The sequence below is a fragment of the Neophocaena asiaeorientalis genome, unplaced genomic scaffold (assembly GCF_003031525.2).
Source record: "Neophocaena asiaeorientalis asiaeorientalis breed wild unplaced genomic scaffold, Neophocaena_asiaeorientalis_V1.1 scaffold78, whole genome shotgun sequence".
In the NCBI taxonomy this organism is placed as follows: domain Eukaryota; kingdom Metazoa; phylum Chordata; class Mammalia; order Artiodactyla; family Phocoenidae; genus Neophocaena; species Neophocaena asiaeorientalis.
In genome coordinates, this window is record NW_020175018.1 from 13,495,168 (window position 1) to 13,520,865 (window position 25,698).

Below are 25,698 nucleotides of genomic sequence, written 5' to 3' on the forward strand. Positions count from 1 at the left end.
CAGCCGGCAATTACTCGAGCTTAAACTATCGTGCAAATTTTACAGTCCACTCTACCCGATTTTAGGCAAGTCTTTCTTAGGAATAAAACATCTATTATGCAGCTTCATGGGACTTCCCTGGTGGTCCAGTGGTTAGGACCCTGCGCTTCCACTGCAGGGGGCCTGGGTTCAACCCCTGGCTGGGGAACTAAGATCCGGCAAGCTGCACGGCGTGGCCCAAACCAACCCCCCGCCCCCCCCCCCCCAAAAAGAAACGTAATTACGCAGCTGCAGTAGGAGAACAGCACTCCCTCCTGAGCAGCACAGGCAGCGTGGGAGGAAGGGAGGTGCTGGCTTTGCCCTAAGAGCTCTCCCTCCCTCTGCCCTAGTGCTTCTGGGAGGGGCCCACAGCAGGCACGTTGCTCTCTCTGTACATCACGCCCTCCCCCCAGAAGGAGGGGTGGTGCAGATGTGAAGTCTCCTCTTCCCTTTCCCACCTGTGAGGCCCGTGACCTGACCGGAGCCCAGGCAACATGCACACGAAGGATGGTTTATTATTTGTCACTGGCTAGAGAGCAAGCAGACAGGCAGAGTAAAAAGATCAGTTAAAAAGTGAGTGTGGAGAGGTGCAGGCTGCAGCCACCATACTTGGCTTGAGCTGTATGAGAGGGGAAGGGTAGCACCGGGGAGATGCCGCTCCATGGCCCAGGCTCCCCTCTGCTCCAGCTCATCCAGAGGAGAAGACATCCGGTCCTCAGGCCTCCACACACCTGCCTGCCTTTCCCCCTTTGCTGCTTTTGGCAACTAAAAGGCAGGAGCTCCCTCCCCCAGGGTGCGCCCCAGGGCTTCCTCAGGCCTTCTGCACTGACCCCCACGGGCCTAGGCGCTGAGTGCTGCCGCTGCAGCCAGGCCCTCCCTCCTTAGCAGGAGCCGGGAGGGCTGGGGAGCTCAGAGATAGGTCAGAAGCAGGGCTGGGGGAGGGGCCAGGATCATTCAGCCTCTGGGGCCCCTCGCAGCTGGAGGACCACGGGCGGGATGGGATGGGGTTACTTTCCCCACCCTGAGCAGCTGGGTCACCAACAAACAAGACAAGTGGCAGGGCTGCACCCATCCTCTCCTGCCCAGGCCAGAATGGGCAGGGGCCTGGGAGGGGGCCTGCTTAGCTAAGCAGTTCCAAGTAGGTGACAGGGACCTTGCCCTTCTTGTTGCCTCTCTCGCCAATGAGCCAGTCAGGGTCCATGCCAGGCAGGCTGTAGACAGTGATGAGCTGAGGAGGGCGGAGAAGGAGGGTCACGCCCCGGCCAGACAGAACTGGCCCCAGCCCTAAGGGGGAACAGACTTGCGGTCTCCCCTGATACATAGGAAACGACACCTCCTGAGCTGCTCACCTCCTCAGCTGCTCTACAGAGACAGATCAGAGAGGCTGCTTCCTCAGAGCTGGAGCCGTCTCTGCCTACCCGACTGGCCCCAGCTCTACCCGCAGGGCCACTCGGAGGCTGGAAGCCCGCGGTGCAGGGTCTGCAGGCCCCATGCCCCCAGCTCCAGTTTCCCGGCGCCCGTGAGCCGGCCCTCCCCCCGTCCTCGTGGCCCCCAGGCCTACCTCGTCAGCCAGCAGGGCCAGCTCGCTGCTGTCGGCCGCCTCGTAGTCGTAGAGGACCCGGGCCTTCCGGGTCCCGCTGGCAGGAGGCGCCACCTCCTCCAGGCAGAGAGCGGCCTCCCCCGGAGGAGCCAGGCTGGCCACAGAGGGCCCCCCAGGCATAGTGGCCGCGGCGGTGGTGGGCGAGGTGCTGCTGAGGGGCGGGGAAGCGGGCTCTGTGGTGCCCACGAAGGTGCCTGGAAATCTGGAGAGGAGAGTGGGGGCACACCTCAGCAGCCGCGAGCCACACACCCCCGGGAGTCCCGTGTGCCCCGCTAAACGCCAGCTAGGTCCACGGCCGCGGAGGCGAGGAGACCCCGCTACTTACATGGCTCCCTGGGAGCTGGCGGCATGAAAGGAAGAGGGAAACGGGGAATGTGAGATGCTCCCGCCATCCCCGCCACCCCCCACCCCCCACAGTCTCAAGAAACCACGCCAGCAGTCCCCAAGGCCAGCCACCTCGCTGTCATGGTGAGAGGGTGCCCGGGCCCAGAGCGCAGTGTGATGTCCCACTACAGTCGGCAGCCCTCCACCCCACCCTGGGTGTCACGGGGCTTTCCGAGCTTGGGGCGGTCGGGGCTGGGAGCCAGGGGACCCCGGTGGGCACCTGCCCAGCTGTTTCTGTAGGTCCAGCATGTGGCGGTAGCACTGGGCATAGTAAGTGGTCTGAGACTCAACGAACTCATGGAGGCAGCGAAGGTGGTTCACCTGCGGGGAAGACGCCCATGGCTGACGGGGGGGATGCGAGGGGCCAAAACATCCCATTCCCCATCCTGTCCTCTGCAGACCCTGGCCCGGCATTCTGATGTCTTCTGCCCAGGCCACTTGCTCCCTGGGGTTGGAGGGAGGTACCCACCCTTTGGGACCTGCTCTGCTGAGGCTAAATCCCATCCTTACAGACTGCGGGCTCAAGTACACCCTTCCCCACCTGCCTTCGAGATCCAGGTTCACTTGCTGCCTCAATATGGACTAGTTTCATGGGGACACGAGGGGCGGCAAGAAGACGGTGGACGACAGAAGGAGGAAACGGGGGCAGGACTCACGTGTGTGCTACTGATTCCCTCCAGCAGGAGCCGGGTCACTTCTGCCTGCCGGTCAAACTCTGTCTGGGCCACTCGGAGCTCCTGCTCAGCCTGGGAAGGGCGGGGCATGAGCGCGAGAATAAGAACCGCCCCCCAGCTTCCCTCCCACCGCCTTCTCCCGCGCCCCTGAAGCCGCCCAGGAGCGGCCTCCTCTTCCCTTCTGTGGCAGCTGTCACTTCCCCCCAGGGATGCAGACATTGGTGGCAGGAGTGCACTTCCCACCCCTGACTTCAGGCCTGAAGCCCTGACCACTGGAGGAGCCCCGCTTGGACCCCACCCCCTCCTGAGGCCAGTTCCTGGACAAGCAGACAGAGCGTCGGGCGCCCTGCCTTGGCCTTTCATATTCATTTGCCCATCTGACGCCATCACGCATCAGGGACAAATCCAACCAACAGTTGCCTCCGGAGGGCCCACTGTGTGCAACAGGACAGAGGTGAAGTGACAACCCCTACCGTGGCCCCAGCGAGTGAGGACAGAGCCCAGAACTAGAAACAGACCTGCCCCTGACGGCAGCAGGTGAGCCTGGACTCCCGGTGCCCACCCCCTGCAGCCTCTTCCCTGAGCCCCGACTTACCTTGTCCACCTCATCATTCCAGAGCTGCGGAGACCACAAGAGGACAGGTCAGCGGGGGAGGGAGGGGGGCACCGGTCAGCAGGGGAGGGGAGGACGGCTGAACCCCAGAGCCCAGGCCCTGCCCCAGCTCCCTGAGACCCCAACCTCTCCCCAACTCCCTCCCCACAGCCCAACGAGGGGCTGAGGCTGGGGTGAGGCCTGGTGTGAAAGGGGGGGCTCCGACATCATAGTCCGTCTAGTCCCACATGCCACATGCGGGGAGGGGGGACAGCCAGCTGGGGAGTCCTACTTGGGTTTCTCCTACAGTGCCAGTCCCCAGGCTCTGACTGGGGTCTCAAGGGAGATTGAGCGTCCCGCACCCCACCCTGACACTTGACTAAGGCTGGTGGGCTGGGAGGCAGGACTGTGTGACCCTGGACCAGTCACTGAACCTTTCTGTCCTTCGGCAGAGAAAGGCAGCCTCGTGCCCGAGTCACACTGGGGTTCAAAGGCACAAGGAAAAAACAGGGCCGTCTCCACCCTCCTGGATACTCCTCTTTCCACTCGGCCCAGGAAGGGGGGCGGGAAGTGTCATCCAGAGTCTAAAGAAGAAAGACCCCCCTCCCCCCCCCCACGGCTTAGGAGACCCATTTCTCCTGCCCCCTGCTACCCTACGATGTGACCTGAAATGCGGAAAGCAAAACAAGGCCAGCCCTTGGACAGATGTGTCCCACCTCAGTGCCGTTTAGCAAATCACAACACGGGAAGCAACCTCCACGTGGACACATGTCGGAGACCCAGCCACAGGGGCCCGGTGGACTACACTGTGGTTCACGCCCCCGAGGACAAATGACTGCACACGGCAACATGCTTATGACAGATGGAGAAGAGCCAGAGGGTCTTGGCAGAAGGTTGTCACCCGTCGGGGGGTGGGGTGGGGGTGGTGGAAGGGACAGAGAGAGGCAGAGACACAGTGGTGGTTTCGACAGGCATGATGGGATAGGTGTGATCTGTCTATTTCCCAAACTAAACAGTAAATACCACAAATCTCAACAGAGCTGTAGGAAGAAAAGACACCAAGACATTCAACGTCCTCCTGATCCAGCCCCGCCCATCCGACCTCCAGAGTCCCCGCCCCCGCCCCGCCCTCACGCTCAGCTTCAGGCCAGCTCAGGACAGGGAGATGCCAGGAGCCCCCGACCCCACGGACAGGAGGGTACAGACAAATACAACACGGAGCCCCCCGCTTCTCCCCAAGCCAACCACCTGCAGATGAGGCGGGCCGAGGCGAGTCCAGACCAAGATTAAGTGGGTGGACATGCCTGCCATCAGGGCCCTTACCTGGGGCAAGCCACAGACGGGTCCAGCCCCTGGCCCGGCGGCCACGGACCCTTGTCCCCAGGCCCCGGCCTCACTCAGATGCCCCAACTAGACCCACCATCCTCCCAACAAAGCCCGCCCCGCCCAGCTCTCTCTGTTCAGAACCTCCGCACACCACGTCTCTCGCTCCTGCAGCAAGGACCAGGCCCCTCTCCCCACAACGAGGATGGACAGACGGATGCATGGATGGACACAGTGACAGGCTTTCAACATTTGCAAAAAGCTGACTCACAGGCTCCAATGCCTGGTGTCCCCCCGAAGCAGAGGCTACACATGGTAGAGCCTCCGGTGGGGAGACCAGCTGCTTGCAAAACGCCCCGAGGACGTCCCCGGCCGACCCGGCACTGTGGGCCCGAGGCCGAGATGGGCAAACCAGAAGCAGCACAGCACGTGGGATAGGTATACTCACATCTCCCTCACACTGAGCCAAGTTACCCAAAGCAGAACAGAAAGGAACAAAAACAAAGAGTTAGTGAGTCCACAGCGCAGGCGGGAGCAGGCCCCTGGGGTCACACAACCCTGCCCTCTGGAAGGAGTCCTGACACGTACGTGTGTGTGTGTGTGTGTGTGTGTGTGTGTGTGTGTGTGTGTGTGTGTTGAGAGGGGTAGGAAGGACGCGGTGCACTGCTGGGCTGGAGTCCTCTGGGATGCTGTATCTGGGCTGCCAGGGCCCAGCTCGGGACGGGGTGTCCTGCCCAAGCCAAAGACTCTGGGCCAACCAACTGGAGGGGAGGTTGTGCCGTCCCAGTAACTAAGGAAGGGCTCCCCCGCCTGGCTGATGTAGGAAGAGCTTGTCCTGGCCAAGTTACTCCAGAGAGGTGGTCCACCCCTGAGTGGCGGGGAGACTGTCCTGTCCAGGTGACTTAGACAGACATAGGTCATCCTGCCCAAGCCAACAAGACTCCAGTGGCTGAGCCCCTGCCTCCAGTTTGGACCCCACATAATTGGATGAGCCGGGACCTTGCCCACGGCTCTCGCCAGACGCACTGCCCAGGCTCAGCGGCCCCAGGTGGCCACACTGAGGGAGGGGAACGTGAGAAGGGCTGGAGGCTGTAACTCTCAGGGGAGCAGGGAGCCCAGGCCGGATGTTTCCACGGCGTGCCCTGGACCTGACCTGGGGATTCCCTCCCCAGGGCGTGAGGTGGCCTTTTGGGCCCTGCACCCCAAGCAGCCTGGCCACCCTCAGGCCCAGCTCTCCCAACCCTGGCCTAGCCCTGGTCAAAGTGTCCCACACTGTGTCCCATCGGCCTGGCTGAACAGGCCTCCGTGAGCCGAGAGTGAAGGGGGAGCGAAGACAGCCCAGGCCCTACCCAGTGCCGTGGGGCCCCCAGAGGACCCCTCAGACACACCCCTGGGCAGGCGGGTAGTCCAGCTCCGGGGCCCTCCGCACCACCACAGGGGAGCCTGAGCACAGGGCACCCTGCGACCAGCGCTGGAGCAGCAGGTGCGGGAGTTAGTAGGGGGAGCCATGCCCGGGCAGAGCCGGGAACAGAGCCGAGCACCCAGGGAGGGCAGGGCAGGGGCATGCAAGAAGCCAACTGGCTGTCGGTCTGGGGAGGCTGCGGGCCGCCCTGAGCCCAGGTCGGGGCACTGCTGGTCCGCCCACCCCATCAACGTCTGCCCTGGGTCCCAGGGCTCTGGGCCGCCAGGGGTCCGTTGCAGGTGGGGCAGAGAGGTGTGACCTGAAGTGGTCAGCCCAGAGCAGCAGCCCCCAGCCAGGCCTCTCCAGGCAGGGACAGGGGAGAGAAGTCATGCCAAACACCAGGTTCCTTCACCCCCTCCTTGGCTCCAACCAGGACCGGTGGGGGTGGGGGGGGCAGGAGGCCGGCACGACACCTACCGTGGCTTTGGCTTCTGCGGCCTTGGCCTTCTTCAGCCGTGCTTTGCAGGCATCCAGGTCCAGACGCCGGTTATGGAGGAGCCGCCTCTCCTTCTGAGGGGGTGGGGACAGGGAACAGTGAGACCTGGGCAGCCCTGGGAGACCCCTGGCCCTGGCAGGACCAGCCCCCAGGACCATCTGGTCAAGACGGGGAAACTGAGGCCTGGATGGGGGGAGTCATCCACTCCAGGCCACTCAGTCCACAAGAGCCATGTCTGGGGAGGTCCCAGGAGTGCTGGGTCCCAGCATGGGAGGAGAGCCTGGGCTCGGCAGCTATGAGGAGAGGGCTGCCACCATTACCAGGAAGCAAGTGGCCCCAGGCCCCTCACCGAAATCGTCTTCCAGTCCCCTTCCAGGAAGGTGCGCAGGGGTGTAAGGAAGTTGATGGAGGCCGTGTGGATAAAATCCCTCTCTGCGGCTCCCAGGCGCTTTTCTGCTTCTGCCACCTTGATCAGTGTCTTTCCTGAGAAACAAAGTGGAGGGGTGAGGAAGAGGGTCTGGCTCAGGCCGCTCTGACCCCCAGGAAGTAGGGGAGAGCTCAGAGAGAGATGTTCTGAGAGGCAAGAGCAGAATGGCTGGCCTGGGAAGATGTGGAAAATCTACATATCCATATCCCTATCGACAGATAAATAGTGGGATGCCTGAAGAACGGACCGCTACACAGCCATTAAAAAGATGTGTGGTGGGGGGGACTTTCAGAATGACAGAGGAAGGAGCTCAGCAAATCCTCTCCCCAAAAAGCAATAATAAAACTAGACACAGGGACTTCCTTGGTGATCCAATGGTTAAGACTCCACGCTTCAACTGCAGGGGGCCCAGGTTCAATCCCTGGTCGGGGAACTAGATCCTGTATGCTGTGCAGTGCAGCCCAAAATAAAATAAAATTAAAAAAAAGAAGAATATCCTTTAAAAAAACCACAACTGGACACGGTTCCCAAAAACAACAATTTCTGGATTCTGGAAGTTAACCTAAGGCAAATAACAAATTGAGAAGCATTTATTCCAGAACTTCTGGACCTTGGTTAAAAACAATGGAGCCTGTGGCTTTTTGGCCTGGGGGTGCTCCCATCTCCTCAAGCTCTGTGGTGCTGTAGCTCTACCAGGGTGGGGCAAGCCCTGAGGGGGCTGACTTGATTTGGGCTGGAACACAGAAAACCCATGGGACAGGACCACAAACAATAGTGATCTCAATGGCAAATAATCAGGAACATCACAGCTAACATGAAGCTGGAATACCGGTTGGAACAAGCAACAGAGCTGCCGGAAATTTAACAGGACATCTGGGAAATGAGATAGTCATAGTGGGCCTTGATAAAATCCAGATATCTCTGGTGGTATGGAAGGCTATGCATGTGTATAGCACACTTGGGAGAGATGGGGGAGTACCCCAGCTATCAACTCATTCTTGGCTAGTGGGATGCTTTGCACATTCACAAACTAAAAGATGGGCAGACATGTAAATTGCTTGAACTTTGAGTGTGTTCCCCAGCCCACTCATAGATTCATCAGTAAAGCCTTAATGGTGCAAGATGTTTGAGCACAACCTCTGATTAATCATTGGCTGACCACTAACATATGCTGACCTGGAAGAAACCCCTAGGAAGCTAGGCTTAAAGATAAGGATAATTTAAAAAGAAAAACAAGTAGACATCAGTAGCTGCATACTGCAGAGAACGCAGACTCTAAACAATTAGCTCAGGCAAGTCTCTAAAGAAACAAACAAACAGCAGTAATAACTCAACAAAAATTATAAGACATGCAAAGAAATAGGAAAGTACGGACAGTACACAGGGAAAGAAAAGCAATCAACAGACACTATCTCCAAGGAGGCCCAGACATTAGACCTCGCAGACCAAGACTTCCAAGCAGCTATTACAAATAAGTAAAAAAACAAAAACAAAACAAAACCCTGACGGTGGGGAGGGACAAATTAGGGTTATGGGATTAAACTACTATATATGTAATAGATAAGCAACAAGGATACAGGGACTTCCCTGGTGGCGCAGTGCTTAAGAATCCTCCTGACAATTCAGGGGACACAGGTTCAATCCCTGGTCTGGAAAGATCCCACATGCTGTGGAGCAGCTGGGCCCATGTGCCACAACTACTGAGCCTGCGCTCTAGAGCCCACGAGCCACAACTACTGAGCCCACATGCCACAACTACTGAAGCCCGTGTGCCTAGAACCTGTGCTCTGCAACAATAGAAGCAACCTCGATAAGAAGCCAGTGCACTGCAACAAAGAGTAGCCCCTCTCTCCACAACTAGGGAAAGCCCACGCGCAGCAATGAAGACCCAACATAGCCAAAAATAAATAAATGAATAAATTTATTAAAAAATAAAAAAGAATCCACCTGCCAATGCAGAGGACACAGGTTCGAACCCTGGTCTGGGAAGATCCCACATGCCACAGAACAACTAAGCCCATGCGCTACAACTACTGAGCCTGTGCTCTAGAGCCTGCGAGCCACAACTACTGAGCCTGCATGCCACAACTACTGAAGCCCATGCACCTAGAGCCAGTGCTCTGCAACAAAGAGAAGCCACTCCAATGAGAGGCCCACACACCACAACGAAGAGCAGCCCCCACTCGCTGCAACTAGAGAAAGCCCGTGCACAGCAATGAAGACCCAACACAGCCAAAAATAATTTTTTTTAAAAAAAGGATATACTGTATAGCACAGGGAATTATAGCCATTATCTTGTAATAACCTATAATGGAATATAATCTGCAAAAATACTAAATCACTATGCTGTACACCAGAAACACATATTATAAATCAACTATACTTTAATTAAAAACTAAAAAACCTAATAGAAGCAATGTTTAAAGATTTAAGGAAAGTATTATCACAATGACTTCTCAAATAAGGAATGTCAATAAAGAGATTAAAACTATAAAAAAGAAATGAAGGGCTTTCCTGGTGGCGCAGTGGTTGAGAGTCCGCCTGCCGATGCAGGGGACACGGGAGAGAAAGCCCGTGCACAGCAATGAAGACCCAACACAGCCAAAAATAATTTTTTTTAAAAAAAGGATATACTGTATAGCACAGGGAATTATAGCCATTATCTTGTAATAACCTATAATGGAATATAATCTGCAAAAATACTAAATCACTATGCTGTACACCAGAAACACATATTATAAATCAACTATACTTTAATTAAAAACTAAAAAACCTAATAGAAGCAATGTTTAAAGATTTAAGGAAAGTATTATCACAATGACTTCTCAAATAAGGAATGTCAATAAAGAGATTAAAACTATAAAAAAGAAATGAAGGGCTTTCCTGGTGGCGCAGTGGTTGAGAGTCCGCCTGCCGATGCAGGGGACACGGGTTCGTGCCCTGGTCCGGGAGGATCCCACATGCCGCGGAGCGGCTGGGCCCGTGAGCCATGGCCGCTGGGCCTGCGCATCCGGAGCCTGTGCTCCGCAGCGGGAGAGGCCACAACAGTGAGAGGCCCACATACCGCAAAAAAAAAAAAAAAAAAAAGAAATGAAAATTCTAGAGTTGAAAAGTATAACAACTGATAAGAAAAAATCGCTAGAAGGGTTCAACAGCAGATTTGAACTGGCTTCTTATCAGAAACAAGGGAGGCCAGATAGTGAGAGGATATATTCAAAGTGATGAAAGGAAAAAACTCTCATCCAAGAATTTTATATACAGCAAAACTGTCTTCCAAAAGTGAACACAAAATAAAGACATTCCCAGATAAACAAAGGCTAAAAGAATTCATTGCTGGCAGACCTGCCATAGAAGAAATACTTCAGGTTAAAGTGAAATGACACTAGATGGTAACCTGAATCTACATAAGGAAATACAGAGCAGCAGTAAAGGTAATTATATAGGCACATATAAAAGACAAACTTTTTTCTCTTTTCTTAACTGATTTCAAAGACAACTTCATAAAACAATAATTATAAAACTGTGTTGTTGAGATATAATGTGTATGACAATAATGGCACAAAGGAAGAGGGCGAGAAGGGAGTTATACTGGAGCAAAATGTCTTTATTTTACTGGAATTCAGTTAGTATTACTCCAAAGTAGATTGTGTTAAGTTAAAATGCATATTGTAATTTAAATTGTAAAACCACTAAGATGGACTTCCCTGGTGGTCCAGTGGGTAAGACTCCACACTCCCAATGCAGGGGATATGGGTTTGATCCTTGGTCGGGGATCTAGATCCTGCATGCATGCCGCAACTAAGAAACCCACATACTGCAACTAAAGATCCTACATGCTGCAATGAAGATCCTGAATGCTGCAACTAAGACCTGGCACAGCCAAAATAAATATAAATAAATATATTTTATAAAAACCCACTAAGAAAGATTTTTAAAGTAAAAAAAAAAAGCAACAAAGAAATTAGAATATTACACTAGAAAATATCTATTTAACTCAAAAGAAGGCAGTAACAGAGGATCAAACAAAAAACACCTGAGATACAGGGAGACAATAACAAAATGGCAATCCGACCACATCAACAATTACATTAAATGTAAATGGATTAAACACTCCAATCAAAAGGCAAAGGCTGTCAGATTGGATTTTTTTAAAAAAGATTCAAATATATGCTCTCTATAAGAGACATACCTTAGATTTAAAGACATAGGTATGGTGAAAATAAAAGGACAGAAAAAGATACATGCCCCTGTTTGCATATAACAATATGAGAATAGGAGTGACCATAAGAGAACAGGAGTGGCCATACTACTATCAGATAAGCAGACTTTAAGACCAAAAAATGTTAACTAGAGACAAAGAGTAGTATTTTACAATGACAGAAGGGCCAATTCATCAGGGTGATATATAATTATAAACATACAGACCTAACAACACAGCTCCAAAATACATGAAGCAAACACTGACAGAATAAAGACAGAAATAGTTCAACAGAAACAACTGGAGACTTTAATACTCTCAATAAAGGATGGGGCAATAAGACAAAATCAACAAGGATATAGAAGATAAACAACACTATCAACCAAGATGGCCTGACAACACTACCCTACAACATAAAGTACAATATCTAAGTGAACATGAAACATCCTCCAGTAGATACCACACACTATAGGCCATAAACAAGTCTTAATACATTTAAAAGGATTAAAATTATGTCAAGTATGTTTTCTGACCACAGCGACATTAAATTAGAAATCAACAACAGAAGGAAACTTGGAAAATGCATAAATATCAGGAAATTAACCACCACCCTGCTGGTGGGATGTAAAATCACACGGCCACTTTGGAAAACAGTCTGGCAATTTCTTAAAAGGTTGGTGGTCCAGTGGTTAGGACTCTGCACTTTCACTGCCGAGGGCCAGGGTTCAATCCCCGGTTGCGGAACTAAGATTCTGAAAGCTGCACAGCACAGCCAAAAATAAAATAAAATTTAAAAAAATGTTAAACATAAATTTACCATATGACTCATCAATTCCACTCCTAGGTATATACCCAGTAGAAGTGAAGACATATATCCTCACAAAAGTTCATATGCGACTGTTTAAAGCAAAACAACCCAAATGGTACGTGGACAAAGAAAATGAGATCAGCCCATACAGTGGAACACTCTTCAACAGTAAGAAGGAATAAAATCCTAAAACACATTATAACATGGATGAACCTCAAAGACAAAGAAGCCACGTGCAAAAAACAACATATTGCTTGATTCCATTTATATGAAATATTCAGAAAAGGCAAGTTTATAGAGACAAAACCACATTGGGATTTCCCTGGTGGTCTAGTGGTTAAGAATCCACCTTCCAATGCAGGGGACTTGGGTTTGATCCCTGGTCGGGGAACTAAGATCCCACATGCCGCGGGGCAACTAAGCCCATGTGCTGCAACCACTGAGCCCATGCACTCTAGAGCCCACGTGCCACAACTAGAGAGCTCACATGCCGCAACTACTGAGCCCACGCGCTCTGGAGCCTGTATGCCACGCAAGTAGGGAGAACCCCGTGTGCCGCAATGAAAGATCCCACATGCAGCCAAATAAATAAATAAATTTATAAAAAATGACAAAAACAACAACGAAAAATAACAAAGCCACATTAGTTTTCTGGGGGTGGGAGTGGGACTGACTATAAGTAGACACAAGTTACTTTTTTGCAGGTGATGGAAATGTTCTTTAAATTGGATTGGGGGAGTCACCCAAGTCCAGGAAGCACAGAAAGTCTCATACAGGATAAACCCAAGGAGAAATACACCAAGACACATAGTAGTCAAACTGACAAAAATAAAGACAAAGAGAAATATTAAAAGCAACAAGGGAAAAGCAACAAATAACATACAAGGGAATCCCTGTAAGACTCTCAGCTGATTTTTCAGCAGAAGCTCTGCAGGCCAGAAAGGAGTGGCACAATATATTTAAAGTGATGAAAAGGAAAAACCTACAAACACGAATGCTCTACCCAGGGCTTCCCTGGTGGCGCAGTGGTTGAGAGTCTGCCTGCCGATGCAGGGGAAACGGGTTCAACAGCACCAAGCCAGCTTTACAATAAATGCTAAAGGAACTTCCCTAAGCGAAAAAGAAAAGGCCACAACTAGAAACAAGAAAATTATGAAATGGGAAAGCTCACCAGTACAGGTGAACATACAGTAAAGGTAGGAAATCATCCACACACAAACGGGATATCAAGACCAGTAATTGTGAGAGAAGGAGAGCACAAGTGCAGGACATCTGAAATGCATTTGAAATTAAGAGATCAGCAACTTAAAACAATCATGTAGTTATACAGACTGCTATATCAAAACCTCATGGTAACCGCAAATGAGAAATTTATAACAGATACACACATGAAAAAGAAAAAGGATTCCAAACATAACACTAAAGATAGTCATCAGCGACTTCCCCAGTGGGCCAGTGATAAAGAATCCACCTTCCAATGCAGGGGACACAGGTTCAATCCCTGGTCGGGGAACTAAGATCCCACGTGCCATGGGGCAACTAAGCCCGTACGCCGCAGCTACTGAGCTCACGCACCTCAATGGGAGAGACTGCATGCTGCAAACTACACAGCCCACGCACTCTGGAGCCCACGCACCACAACTACAGAGCCCACGTGCCCAGGAGCCCACGTGCCACAACTAGAGAGAAGCCCACATGCTGCAACAAAGAGCCCACGTGCCACACTGAAAGATCCTTTGTGCCGCAACTAAGACCCGATGCAACCAAATAAATAAATATTTTAAAAAACGTTTAATCCATCTATCCTAAACCCTTAAAAAATAAATAGCCATCAAATCACAAGAAAGGAGGAAAGAAAAGAGGAAAGGAAGAAAAAAGACCTACAAAAACAAATCCAAAACAATTAACAAAATGGCAATAAGGGACTTCCCTGGTGGCACAGTGGTTAAGAACCCCCCTGCCAATGCAGGGGACACGGGTTTGAGCCCTGGTCCGGGAAGATCCCACATGCCACGGAGCAACTAAGCCTGTGCACCACAACTACTGAGCCTGTGCTCTAGAGCCTGCGAGCCACAACTACCGAGCCTGAGAGCCACAACGACTGAAGCCCGATGCCTAGAGCCCATGCTCCACAAGAGAAGCCACTGCAACAAGAAGCCTGTGCACCGCAACAAAGAGTAGCTGCCTCTCGCCGCAACTAGAGAAAGCCCACACACAGCAACAAAGATCCAACACAGCCAATAAATAAATAAATTAATTAATTAAAATAAATGTATAAAAAAATAGCAATAAGAACATACACATCGATGATTACCTTAAACGTAAACAGATTAAATGCTCCAACCAAAAGACACAAATTGGCTGAATGGATACAAAAACAAGACACAAGACCCATATATATGTTGTCTACAAGAGACCCATTTCATTTTTTTTTGGTTGTGCCGTGCAGCATGTGCGATCTTAGTTCCCTGAACAGGGATCGAACCTGCGCCCCCTGCATTGGAAGCACAGAGTCTTAACCACTGGACAGCCAGGGAAGTCCCAGACAAAACAGACTTTAAAATAAAGACTGCTACAAGAGACAAAGAAGGACACTACATAATGATCAAAGGATCAATCCAAGAAGAAGATATAGCAATTATAAATATATATGCATCCAACACAGAAGCACCTCGATATATAAGGCAAATGTTAACAGATGTAAAAAGAGAAATCGACAGTAAACAATAATATGGGTCTACTTAAACACCCCACCTACATCAATGAACAGTTCATCCAGACAGAAAATCAATAAGGAAACACAGGTCTTAGATGACACATTAGACCAGATGGACTTAATTGTTATTTATAGAGCTTTCCATCCAAAAGCAGCAGAATACACACTCTTTTCAAGTGTACATGGAACATTCTCCAGGATAGATCACATGCTGGACCACAAAGCAAGTTTTGGTAAATTTAAGAAAACTGAAATCATATCAAGTATCTTTTTTGACCACAATGCTATGAGATTAGCAATCAAGTCCAAGAAAAAAACTGCAAAAAACACAAACACGTGGAGGGTAAACAATGTGCTACTAAACAACCAATGGCTCACCAAAGAAATAAAAGAGGAGGGACTTCCCTGGTGGTCCAGTGATTAAGACGCTACACTCCCAATGCAGGGGGCCCAGGTCCGATACCTGGTCAGGGAACTAGATCCCGCATGCCGCAACTAAAGGAGCCCATATGTTGCAACTAAAAGATCCCGCATGCCGCAACTAGGACCTAGCACAGACAAATTAATTAATTAATTAATTAATAAAAAAAGAAATCAAAGATGAAATTAAAAATACCTAGAGGGAAATGAAAACACTATGCCAAAACCTATGGGACACAGCAAAAGCAGTTCTAAGAGGCAAGTTTATAGTGATACAAGCTTACCTCAGGAAACAAGAAAAATCTCAAATAAACAACAAAACCTTACACCTAAAGCAACTAGAAAATGAAGAACAAACAAACCTAAAGTTAGTAGGAAAGAAATCATAAAGAACAGAGCATAAAAAAATAAATTAGAGACTAAGAAAACAACAGAAAAGATAGATGAAACTAAAAGCTGGTTCTCTGAAAAGATAAACAAAATTGATAAATCTTTAGCCAGGCTCATCAAGAAAAAAAGGGAGAGGACCCAAATCAGTAATATTAGAAATGAAAAGGAAGAAGCTACAACCAACACCACAGAAGTACAAAGGACTGTAAGAAACTACTACAAGCAACTATATGCTACTAAAATGGACAACCTAGAAGAAACGTACAAATTCTTAAAAAGGTACAATCTCCCAAGACTGAACCAGGAAGAAAGAGGAAATATGAACAGACCAATTACAAGTACTGAAATACAATTTCTGATTTAAAAACTTCCAACAAACAAAAGTCCAGATGGACCAGATGGCTTCACAGGAAAATTCTATCAAATGTTTAAAGAAGAGTTAACACCTATCCTTCTGAAACTATTCCAAAAATTGCAGAGGCAGGAACCAAACTCATTCTACGAGACCACCATCACCCTGATACCAAATACCGACAAAGATACCACACAAAAAAGAAAATTACAGGCCGATATCACTGAAGAACATAGACACAAAAATCCTCAACAAAATACTAGCAAATTGAATCCAATAATACATTAAAAGGATCATACACCATTACCAAGTGGAATTTTTCTTCCTTTTTTTAAAAATATTTATTTATTTATATTGGCTGCGCCAGGTCTTAGTTGCAGCACGTGGGCTCTTAGTTGCAATGTGTGGGCTCCTTAGTTGTAGTGTGCGGACTTCTTAGTTGCAGCATGTGGACTCTTAGTTGCGGCATGCATGCAGGATCTAGTTCCTTGACCAGGGATCGAACCTGGGCACCCTGCATTGGGAGCGTGGAGTCCTACCCACTGGACCACCAGGGAAGTCCCTGTAAGGATTTTTCAATGTCCGTAAAACAATCAGTGTGATATACCACATTAACAAATTGAAGAATAAAAACCATATGATCATCTCAATAGATGCAGAAAAAGCTTTTGATAAAATTCAACATCCATTTATGATAAAAACACTCCAGAAAGTGGGCATAGAGGGAACCTACCTCAAATAATAAAGGCCATATATGACAAACCCACAGCTAACATCATACTCAATGGTAACAAACTAAAAGCATTTTCTCTAAGATCAGGAACAAGACAAAAGATGTCCACTCATGCCACTTTTATTTAACATAGTTTTGGAAGTCCTAGCCACAGCAATCAGAGAAGAAAAAGAAATAAAAGAATCCAAATTGGAAAAGAAGAAGTAAAACTCTCACTGTTTGCAGATGACATGATACTGTACATAGAAAATCCTAAAGATGCCACCAGAAACCTACTAGAGCTAATCAGTGAATTCAATAAAGTTGCAGGATACAAAATTAATAAACAGAAATCTGTTGCATTTCTATACACTGACAATGAAAGACCAGAGAGAGAAATTAAAAAGAATAAAAATACCTAGGAATAAAACTACCTAAGGAGGACTTTCCTGGTGGCGCAGTGGTTAGGAATCCACCTGCTAATGCAGGGGACATGGGTTCGAGCTCTGGTCTGGGAAGATCCCACATGCCGCGGAACTAAGCCTGTGCGCCATAACTGCTGAGCCTGCGCTCTGGAGCCCACAAGCCACAACTACTGAGCCCATGTGCCACAACTAACGAAGCCCGCGTGCCTGGAGCCCGTGCTCTGCAACAAGAGAAGCCATCACAATGAAGAGCAGCCACAACTAGAGGAAGCCTGTGCACAGCAGCAAAGACCCAATGCAGCCAAAAAAAAAGATAAATAAATTTATTTTTTTAATAAAAAGCTATCTAAGGAAGCAAAAGAACTGTACTCAGAAAATTATAAGATGCTGATGAAAGAAATGGAAGATGAGGGAATTCCCTGGTGGTCCAGTGGTTAGGAACTAAGATCCCACAAGCCACGTGGCACAGCCAAAAAAAAACACCCAAAGATGACACAAACAGATGGAAAGATATACTGTGTTCTTGGATTGGAAGAATCAGTATTCTCAAAATGACTATACTATCCAAGGCAATCTACAGATTCAGTGCAATCCTTATCAAATTACCAATGGCATTTTTCACAGAACTAGAACAAAAATTTTTAAAATTTGTATGGAAACACAAAAGACCCTGAATAGCCAAAGCAATCTTGAGAAAGAAAAATGGAGCTGGAGGAATCAGGTTCCCTGACTTCAGACTATACTACAAAGCTACAGTAATCAAAACAGTATGGTACTGGCACAAAAACAGAAATATAGACCAATGGAACAGGACAGAAAGCCTAGAAATAAACCCATGCACCTACAGTCAATTACTCTAGGACAATGGAGGCAAGAATATACAATGGAGAAAAGACAATCTCTTCAATAAGTGGTGCTGAGCAAACTGGACAGCTAAATTAAAAGAATGAAATTAGAAATTCTCTAACACCATGCACAAAAATAAACTTAAAATGGATTAAAGACCAAAATGTAAGACCAGATACTATAAAACTCCTAGAGGGGGACTTCCCTGGTGGCATAGTGGTTAAGAATCTGCCTGCCAATGCAGGAGACACGGGTTCCAGCCCTGGTCTGGGATGATCCCACATGCCGCGGAGCAACTAAGCCCACGTGCCACAGCTACTGAGCCTGTGCTCTAGAGCCCACAAGCTACAACTACTGAGCCTGTGTGCCACAACTACTGAAGCCTGCGCACCTAGAGCCCATGCTCCACAACAAGAGAAGCCACTGCAATGATAAGCCTGTGCACCGGAAGGAAGAGTGGCCCCTGCTCACCACAACTGGAGAAAGCCTGCGCACAACAACGAAGACCCAATGCAGCCAAAAATATATATAAAAAACAAACAAACAAACAAAAACTCCTAGAGGAAAACTCTTTGACATAAATTGCAGCAGTATCTTTTTGGATCCGTCTCTTAGAGTAATGGAAACAAGAACAAAAATAAACAAATGGGAATTAAACTTAAAAGCTTTTGCTTAGCAAAGGAAACCAAACCAAAGGAAACAAAACGAAAAGACGACCTACAAGATGGGAGAAAATATTTGCAAACGATGCAACTGACAAGGGATTAATCTCCAAAATATACAAACAGCTCATACAGCTCAATATCAAAAAAACAAGCAACCCAATCAAAAAATGGGCAGAAGATCTAAATAGACACTTCTCCAAAGAAGACATATAGATGGCCAAAAGGTACATGAAAAGATGCTCAACATCCCTAATTTTTACAGAAATGCAAATCAAAACTACAGTGAGGTATCTCCTCACACCAGTCAGAATGACTGTCATCAAAAAGGCTACATATAGGGCTTCCCTGGTGGTGCAGTGGTTGAGAGTCCGCCTGCCGATGCAGGGGACACGGGTTCGTGCCCCGGTCTGGGAAGATCCCACATGCCGCGGAGCGGCTGGGCCCGTGAGCCATGGCTGCTGAGCCTGCGCGTCTGGAGCCTGTGCTCCGCGAGGCCCGCGTACCGGAAGAAAAAAAAAAAAAAAGTCTACATATAATAAATGCTGGAGAGGGTGTGTAGAAAAGGGAACCCTCCTACACAGTTGGTGGGAATGTAAACTGGTGCAGCCACAATGGAGAACAGTATGGAGGTTCCTTTAAAAAGTAAAAACAGAGCTACCATATGATCCTGCAATCCCACTCCTGGGTATATATCCAGAGAAAACCATAATTGGAAAAGCTGTATGCACCCCAATGTTCATTGCAGCACTATTCACAATAGCCAAGACATTGAGGCAACCTAAATGTCGATCAACAGGTGAATGGATAAAGAAGATGTGGTATATAAGTACAATGGAATATTACTCGGCCATAAAAAAGAATGAAATAATGCCATTTACAGCAACATGGACACAACTAGAGATTATCATACTAAGTGAAGTTAAGCCAGAGAAACACAAATATCATATGACACCACATATATGTGGAATCTTAAACAATGATACAAATGAACTAATTTACAAGACAGAAACAGACTCAGAGACACAGAAAACAAATTTATGGTTACCAAAGGGGAAAGGGGGGGTGGGAGGAGGGATAAATTAGGAGGTTGGGATTAACATATACACACTACTGTATATAAAACAGATAACCAACAAGACCCACTGTATAGCACTGGGAACTACACTCAATATTTTGTAATAACCTAAAAGTGAAGAATTTGAAAAGGAATATATATTTATGTTGTGTATGTGTGTGTGTATAACTGAATCACTGTGCTGTACACTTGAAACTAACACGATATTGTAAATCAACTATACTTCAATTTAAAAAATTAATTAAAATGTCAAAAACACAAATTGGATTGGGGGATGTTTGTTCAATTCTGTAAATTCACTAAAAATCATCAAATTACACACTTAAAACAGGTGTACTTTATAGTGTATAAACTGTACCTAGATAAAACTTAAAAAATAAAGATTGAGGTGACTCTATAAATGCTATGAACAGATTATTTGTAGTACAATGCCAAGTTTAAAAATCAGGTTGCAGAATACGACACATAACATGATCCCATTGAAAAATACACACAAACCAAACCTGGGTAAGGGAGGTTTCAATTTTTTTTGTTTGTTTTTTGGCTGCACTGTGCGGCATGCGGGATCTTAGTTCCCCGACCGGGGATCAAACCCGTGCCCGCTGCACTGGGAGCGCAGAGTCTTAAGCACTGGACCACCAGGGAAGTCCCGGGAGGCTTCTATTTTTTACTCTATTTTCATCTCCATTGATTGAGGTGTTTACAAGCAGAATGAATCCAGGTATCATGTGTGCAAATTAAAAAACAGAGAAAGGAAGGAGAGAAGGGAGGGAAGAAGATTCGTGCCAGAGACCGTGACCCCCGACCCTGGCTGTGGGGACTGGCTCACCGTAGGGCGTGGTGGGCCCCAGCTCACTGGCCGCCTCTGCCATGTACTGAGCCAGCAGTTCCCCGTTGGTGACCCTCGAGGGCACCTTCCTGTCCAGCTTCTCATACAGGAACTCCTCCACTCGGGCACCTGCGGGGAGACAGCAGCCAAAGCCACAGGGCTCTTCGGTAGGAGCCCAAGGATGAAAGCCGTGGTGACAGAAACAGATCCAGACCAGGGCCTGCCCACAGGGGCGTCCAGCCTGGTGACTTCCAGAATACTCTCTTGCTGATTCTCAACTGTGTGAGACTGGCACTTGACCCCGCGAAGCCCTCACTCTAGAGAGGAAGAAGCCACGGCTCAGACACGTGAAATGCCTGCCCGAGGTCACACAGCTGAAGGCAAGTGCCACCCCTTCCCGCCTCACAACTTCTCCCTCCTTACACTATGGATTTACAGGGCACAACACACACGCGAGCAATGCCCTGGCCTGGCCCCAGAAAGCTCTCAGTACACTCACTCAGCTAACAGCAGACATACAGGCAGACAAGCCCCCCGACCCCAGGCCAGCCAGCCCCTCTCTTCCCACAGGTTCTCCTGCAGCTGCATCTGCCTGCACCACGTTGCGTGTGACTCTCGGCAAGTCCTCTTTCATCCCTGAGCCTCGCTGCCTTCCCTCCAGTGACCTGGCTCCCGTTTCTCCTGCCTCTTCTCCCAACTGTGTTTTAGTGTCCAGGCATTTCTTCAACTCCTCTGTGCGACACTTAGCATTTCCACTGTCCCAGAGAGCACATCCTGGAGCCCGACACTGAGTCTGCTGTTTTCTTTAAGTGGGACCCCCCAAAACAGCAGCCTTAAGCCCCAAGTGTCTAACCCAAATCCCACCTGCCGCCCAGGCCCACCTGCACGGTCTCAGCAGCTGGGGCTCCTGCCCGCTGCTTCCCGCCCCGAGCCCGGGGCCGGCCCGTGTCCACTCACTGGGGTTGGGTTGCAGCAACACCTCTGTCTGCCTCAGGATTTTCTCCGTCCAGTTCTTGGTGCTGTCTGCCCGGGCCAGAAGGTTCTCAAACTGGGCATCAAGCTCAGTCTTCTCGGCCTGGCCGAATTTCTCCTCTGTGAACTGTGGGGAGAGCACCCAGGGCGGAGGGCTCAGAAAGGGGGACGGGAGGAGCACCCCTGCCCCGCCCATCTACTCCTCCCACCTGGCTGGAACTCAGGCCCCAAGGTAAAGAAACTTGCTCTGCCCCTGACCTGATCAAGGTGCAACCTTGCCCTGGGCCTCAGTTTGTTCCTCTGTGAAATGAGGTGGTTGGACCAGAGTTTGGGGATCATGGCTCCTTTTGGAAATCCAATGAAAGATACAGACTCCCTCTCCCCAAAAAAGCACATCAAAATCAGACATACAGCTTAGGGTGTAAGGAACCCTTGGGAGCCTACCACTAAGGGTCCGCCCAGCCCGACTCTGAAGGAAAGCACTTTGGTTACAAGTGCTCAGGGAACAAAAGGGGCACAGAGCAAGGTCTGGGGTTATCAGGATGTTCCAGGGGCAGCTGGGAGCCACGGGAAGGGGATACCAAGGGAGGGAGCCAGAGGAACCCAGGTTCCAGAATCAGAGGGACTTGATTCAAGTCTCAGTCTGATGAGCTGTGTGACCTTGGGCAAGTGGCTTTGCCTCTCTGAGCATCAGTTTCCTAAGCTGAAAATGGTAATAATAGGTAGTAGCATCTCCCTCATAGGTTGTAAGAATGAAATAAAAAAGATGTGGATAAGACATGAAGGCTAGGATCTGGCAGGCAGGCAGTGCTCAGTGTAAGAGCTAATGCTGTTAAGAGCTGATGCGCAGAGAGATGGCTGGGAAGGAAGGGGAATGCGGGGGGCGGGGGGGAGGATGGCCACATGGCTGGCCTCTGGTTGCCTGGAGTGGTAGATGGGGAACAGCGCCAGCTCATCAGAGCCAACTGCTGGGCACACCCAGGGCCCAGAAAGCTCAGCAGCCCCGCCCCAAGGCCAGGAAAGGACCAGGATGTCACAAGGGTCCCCCTTCAGAGCTGGCAGAAACCATGGGGGCCACCTAAAAAAAAACAGAAACCGGCCCAAGTCCTGGCCTCTCTAATCTCAAAGGCCCCGTCCAGCCAAGGGGAGGTCACAGGCAAACAGCAAAGGGGTGAAGACCTGCAGGAGTAGATCAGCCCTGACAACAACAGACACTGCCCTCAGGCCGGCCAAGTTTCCCATTTCACAGAAGATGCCGCTGAGACTGAGTAAGAGGCAGGCTGTGCTGGAGTCACATAGGCTGGGGGTCTGGAGGCCCTTCCCAGATGACCAGGCAGCGGTGAGGCATCCAGAGGCCAAGGACAGGTCCAGCTGCAAGGGGCAGGAGGCACCTCCAGTGGTCAGGCTGCCCTGTCGGGTTGCTCCAGCTCGGCAGCCATCAATTATGCATGGGGGCTTGGGTTTCCCTCTGCAGAGCTGGGTGGGCCAGGGTTAGAGCCTGCGGCTCCTCACCTCGGAACCAGCTGCTCCTGGCCTCCTCCCGGTCTCCCCACTCCTCTTCTTCGTCACATTCCCCAAGCTGGGGCCTCCCCGAGCCAGGCCCTGAAGAGGCCTCACCTCACCCAGACCCTTCAGGGGTTAGCATTACCCCATTTTGCAGATGAGAAAATCGAGGGTCAGAGGCAAAGTCACCTCTCTGGTCCTCAGTTTCCCCCTGGAGGACGGGGATAACAGGACCTATCTCACAGAATATTTGGAGGGTGCTTAGTTTCGTGGTCAGCACACAGTATAGGCCTGATAAACGTTAGCTGGCGTCATCATCATCATTAATAAAAGGTCTCCCTCAGGTCCCTCCTTGGCTCTCAGGAGCCACCTAGGGACACCCTTACCCCGATGGCACCAGCCAGTATGATTCAGGTGATTGTGTCACCCTCAGTGTGCACCTCAGCATCTCCCCTTCTTACCAAGGTTAATGGCAGCACTCCCCGCCGTGCCACCTGGCCACCCATCCCTCACACCACACACCCACCCAGGTTCAAAGTCCTACCGGGCTTTGCCAACATCTTGGGCATCCTTCCCACGCTCACCGCTGCCTGCCTGGCTCGGATGAGAACGATGCCACAGCCTCCCTGGCTTTTATTATCATTACTCCTACCACTGCTATTAGAAATACTGCAGTTACTACCAACAGCATTAGTACTAGCACTTCCACTGCCCACTCCCACCCCCACTGGCATCTTACCCAAACATGCCTTAGGTTCTCCTGTCTCGGTGTCCTTAGCTGGGCTGTTCCCATCACCTAGACCAACTCGGCAAACCCCTCCTGACCTTCAAGGCACAGTTCGGGGACTGAGAAGCCATCCTAGAATCTCCCATGCAAAAGGGATCTGGTCTCCGGATTCTTATCCCAGGGCCAAGGTCCAGTTCCCTACCGGATGGGGATGAGGTGAGGCTCCTAGAAGTGTCCTCAACACATGGAGGGGCTGAGTGCTTACCCAGCATGTCGTGCGTAGGTAGGTGGCACCTACGCAGAGAAGCTGCCCACACATTAATAATAAACCACCCCCATCCCTCCTGGCTGACTCCTACCCCAGGGCAGACTGGCCTCAGGAGGGTCCCCTGAGTGTGCTCTCCTGCCCAGGTCACATGTCAAGCCCTTCTCTCTTCTGGCTGCCACCCTGCCCCATCCCTGCCAAGAGGAAGGGCCCAGGCTTCAGAGGCTGCTCCCTGCAAGATGGCAGCAGCAGGGGGTGGGCGTGCAGGGCCAGAGAAAGCCTCTATTTATAAAGCTCCCAGCTCCCTCCTCCACTCTGGAGGCGGGGGCCTGGGCGCTGGCTCCCACTCCAGTATGGGCGAACCAGTGGGCCTGCCCACCCCCAGGAGAAAAGAGGCCACAGGGACCAAGCTTCCCCATACCCCAGGCTCTGCAGGCCTGGCCAGGTCAGGTGCTAGGGCCCCAAAGTAGCAGGAAACTCGCAGATCAGGTTCTTCCCAGATGTGGGAGATAAAGTGGTTGCCATACCAACACTGGGGAGAATTCCCTACCTTCTGAATGGACAGGGGCTGGCCAATGAACTCCAGGCTGCTAGCATCCCCACTAGGGCTGGGGTCCACCGCAGGGCTTCGAACACTGGGCAGCAAACCCTCTCTGGGGCGCAAATCCTCAACGGGACACTGTGCTTTCTAGTAAACATGGGCGTGTGGGCTTCCAAGAGACTGTCTGGGGCCGGGCTCCTCCAGAGAACCAACAACCAGGGCAAGGACAAACAACAGAATCTGTTCCCAGAGCACAGTGACGGGCCAAGCCCCAAGGCAGCAGCCACCCTGGGAGGCAGACTGGTGCGACCCGATTGACAGAAGGGAACACGGAGGCTCCGAGACTTGCCTAATGTCACATGCTGCACAGCTGCAATACTAACCACGTTACACCAAGAATGACTTGCCTTTAGTGAGCATGTTCACGTGGAATGCCTGGGACACTCACATCCACGCTGGGAGGGAGGGACTGCTAAGTCCATTTTTCAGACTGAAAAACTGTGGCCCAGAGAGGTGAAGCCCCCATCTTCAAAGTCACTAGAGGGGCCTCCACACCCACAGCTGACTCCCGGTCTTCACCATTACACTCAGCTGCTTCTGTTTTTTCCCTTGTCCCCAAATGGATAGGACTTGTTCTAATCCCAGCATCACCCACTGTACAGCTTCCCAAGGAGGGCACCCAGCCAGCCCCCGGGGCCTGGGGAAATAAGAGAAACAGGCCTCCCACGGAGCAGAAAGTAAATAACCCCAGCCCTCCTGGCTTCCGGACTATCGAAAAAGGGACCTGAGGGAATCAGTACCACCAGTCCATTGCACAGGTGCGGAGACTGAGGCTCAGAGAAGGGGTCAGGGCGGGTGCACGAGTCCTTAGGCCTGAAACTCAGGCCTCCAAACGCCTGCGGGGAGTCAGAGTCACCGCTGGGCAAGGGCAAGGAGACAGGAACCACCTGGGGCCCTCTGCCATCAGCGGAGCCCCCCACCGGGGGCGGGGCGGGCGCCAGGACAGCGGGACTACCCGGCCGTCGGGTCGAAATGGTGTTGGCTCACACCTCCCCCGCGGCAGCAGGGCCGAGGCAGGCCCGGCTCACTCCCCAGGCCTGGGCCACGCTGAGGGTGCGGCCAGTGTGGCCGGCCGCCCCGGGCTCTTTCTCTCTACTGGGCACCGCAAAAGGAGGAGGGGCTGGGGGGGCGGCTAGGGCGACTCCGCAGCGGGGAAGGAGCGGCGGCCGCGAGGGCCTTCTCCCGCGGCCCCGGGCTCTGCTGCAGGGGTGCCCGCCGGCCGCGCGGGGCCCAGGGCGTACGGCCTCACCTGCACGGCCCGGGTGAAGAAGATGCCCG

The 25,698-nt window shown here is 50.6% G+C and overlaps 1 protein-coding gene across 1 annotated transcript in view; it reads right to left on the minus strand.

Annotated features, from left to right (window-relative positions):
- Positions 1–934: 934 nt before the first annotated feature.
- The window catches only part of SH3GLB2 (SH3 domain containing GRB2 like, endophilin B2), a 30,866-nt gene continuing 6,102 nt past the window's right edge, over positions 935–25,698 (minus strand). The window contains exons 4-15 of the mRNA XM_024762210.1: positions 25,670–25,697; positions 21,310–21,451; positions 20,353–20,481; positions 6,839–6,972; positions 6,471–6,563; positions 3,703–3,852; positions 3,272–3,295; positions 2,659–2,748; positions 2,223–2,323; positions 1,944–1,958; positions 1,580–1,820; positions 935–1,246 (exon numbers count right to left, since the gene is read on the minus strand). Of these exons, the coding sequence (XP_024617978.1) occupies positions 1,139–1,246; positions 1,580–1,820; positions 1,944–1,958; positions 2,223–2,323; positions 2,659–2,748; positions 3,272–3,295; positions 3,703–3,852; positions 6,471–6,563; positions 6,839–6,972; positions 20,353–20,481; positions 21,310–21,451; positions 25,670–25,697 (1,255 nt within the window). The 3' untranslated portion in view covers positions 935–1,138. The remainder of the gene's footprint in view (positions 1,247–1,579; positions 1,821–1,943; positions 1,959–2,222; positions 2,324–2,658; positions 2,749–3,271; positions 3,296–3,702; positions 3,853–6,470; positions 6,564–6,838; positions 6,973–20,352; positions 20,482–21,309; positions 21,452–25,669; position 25,698) is intronic.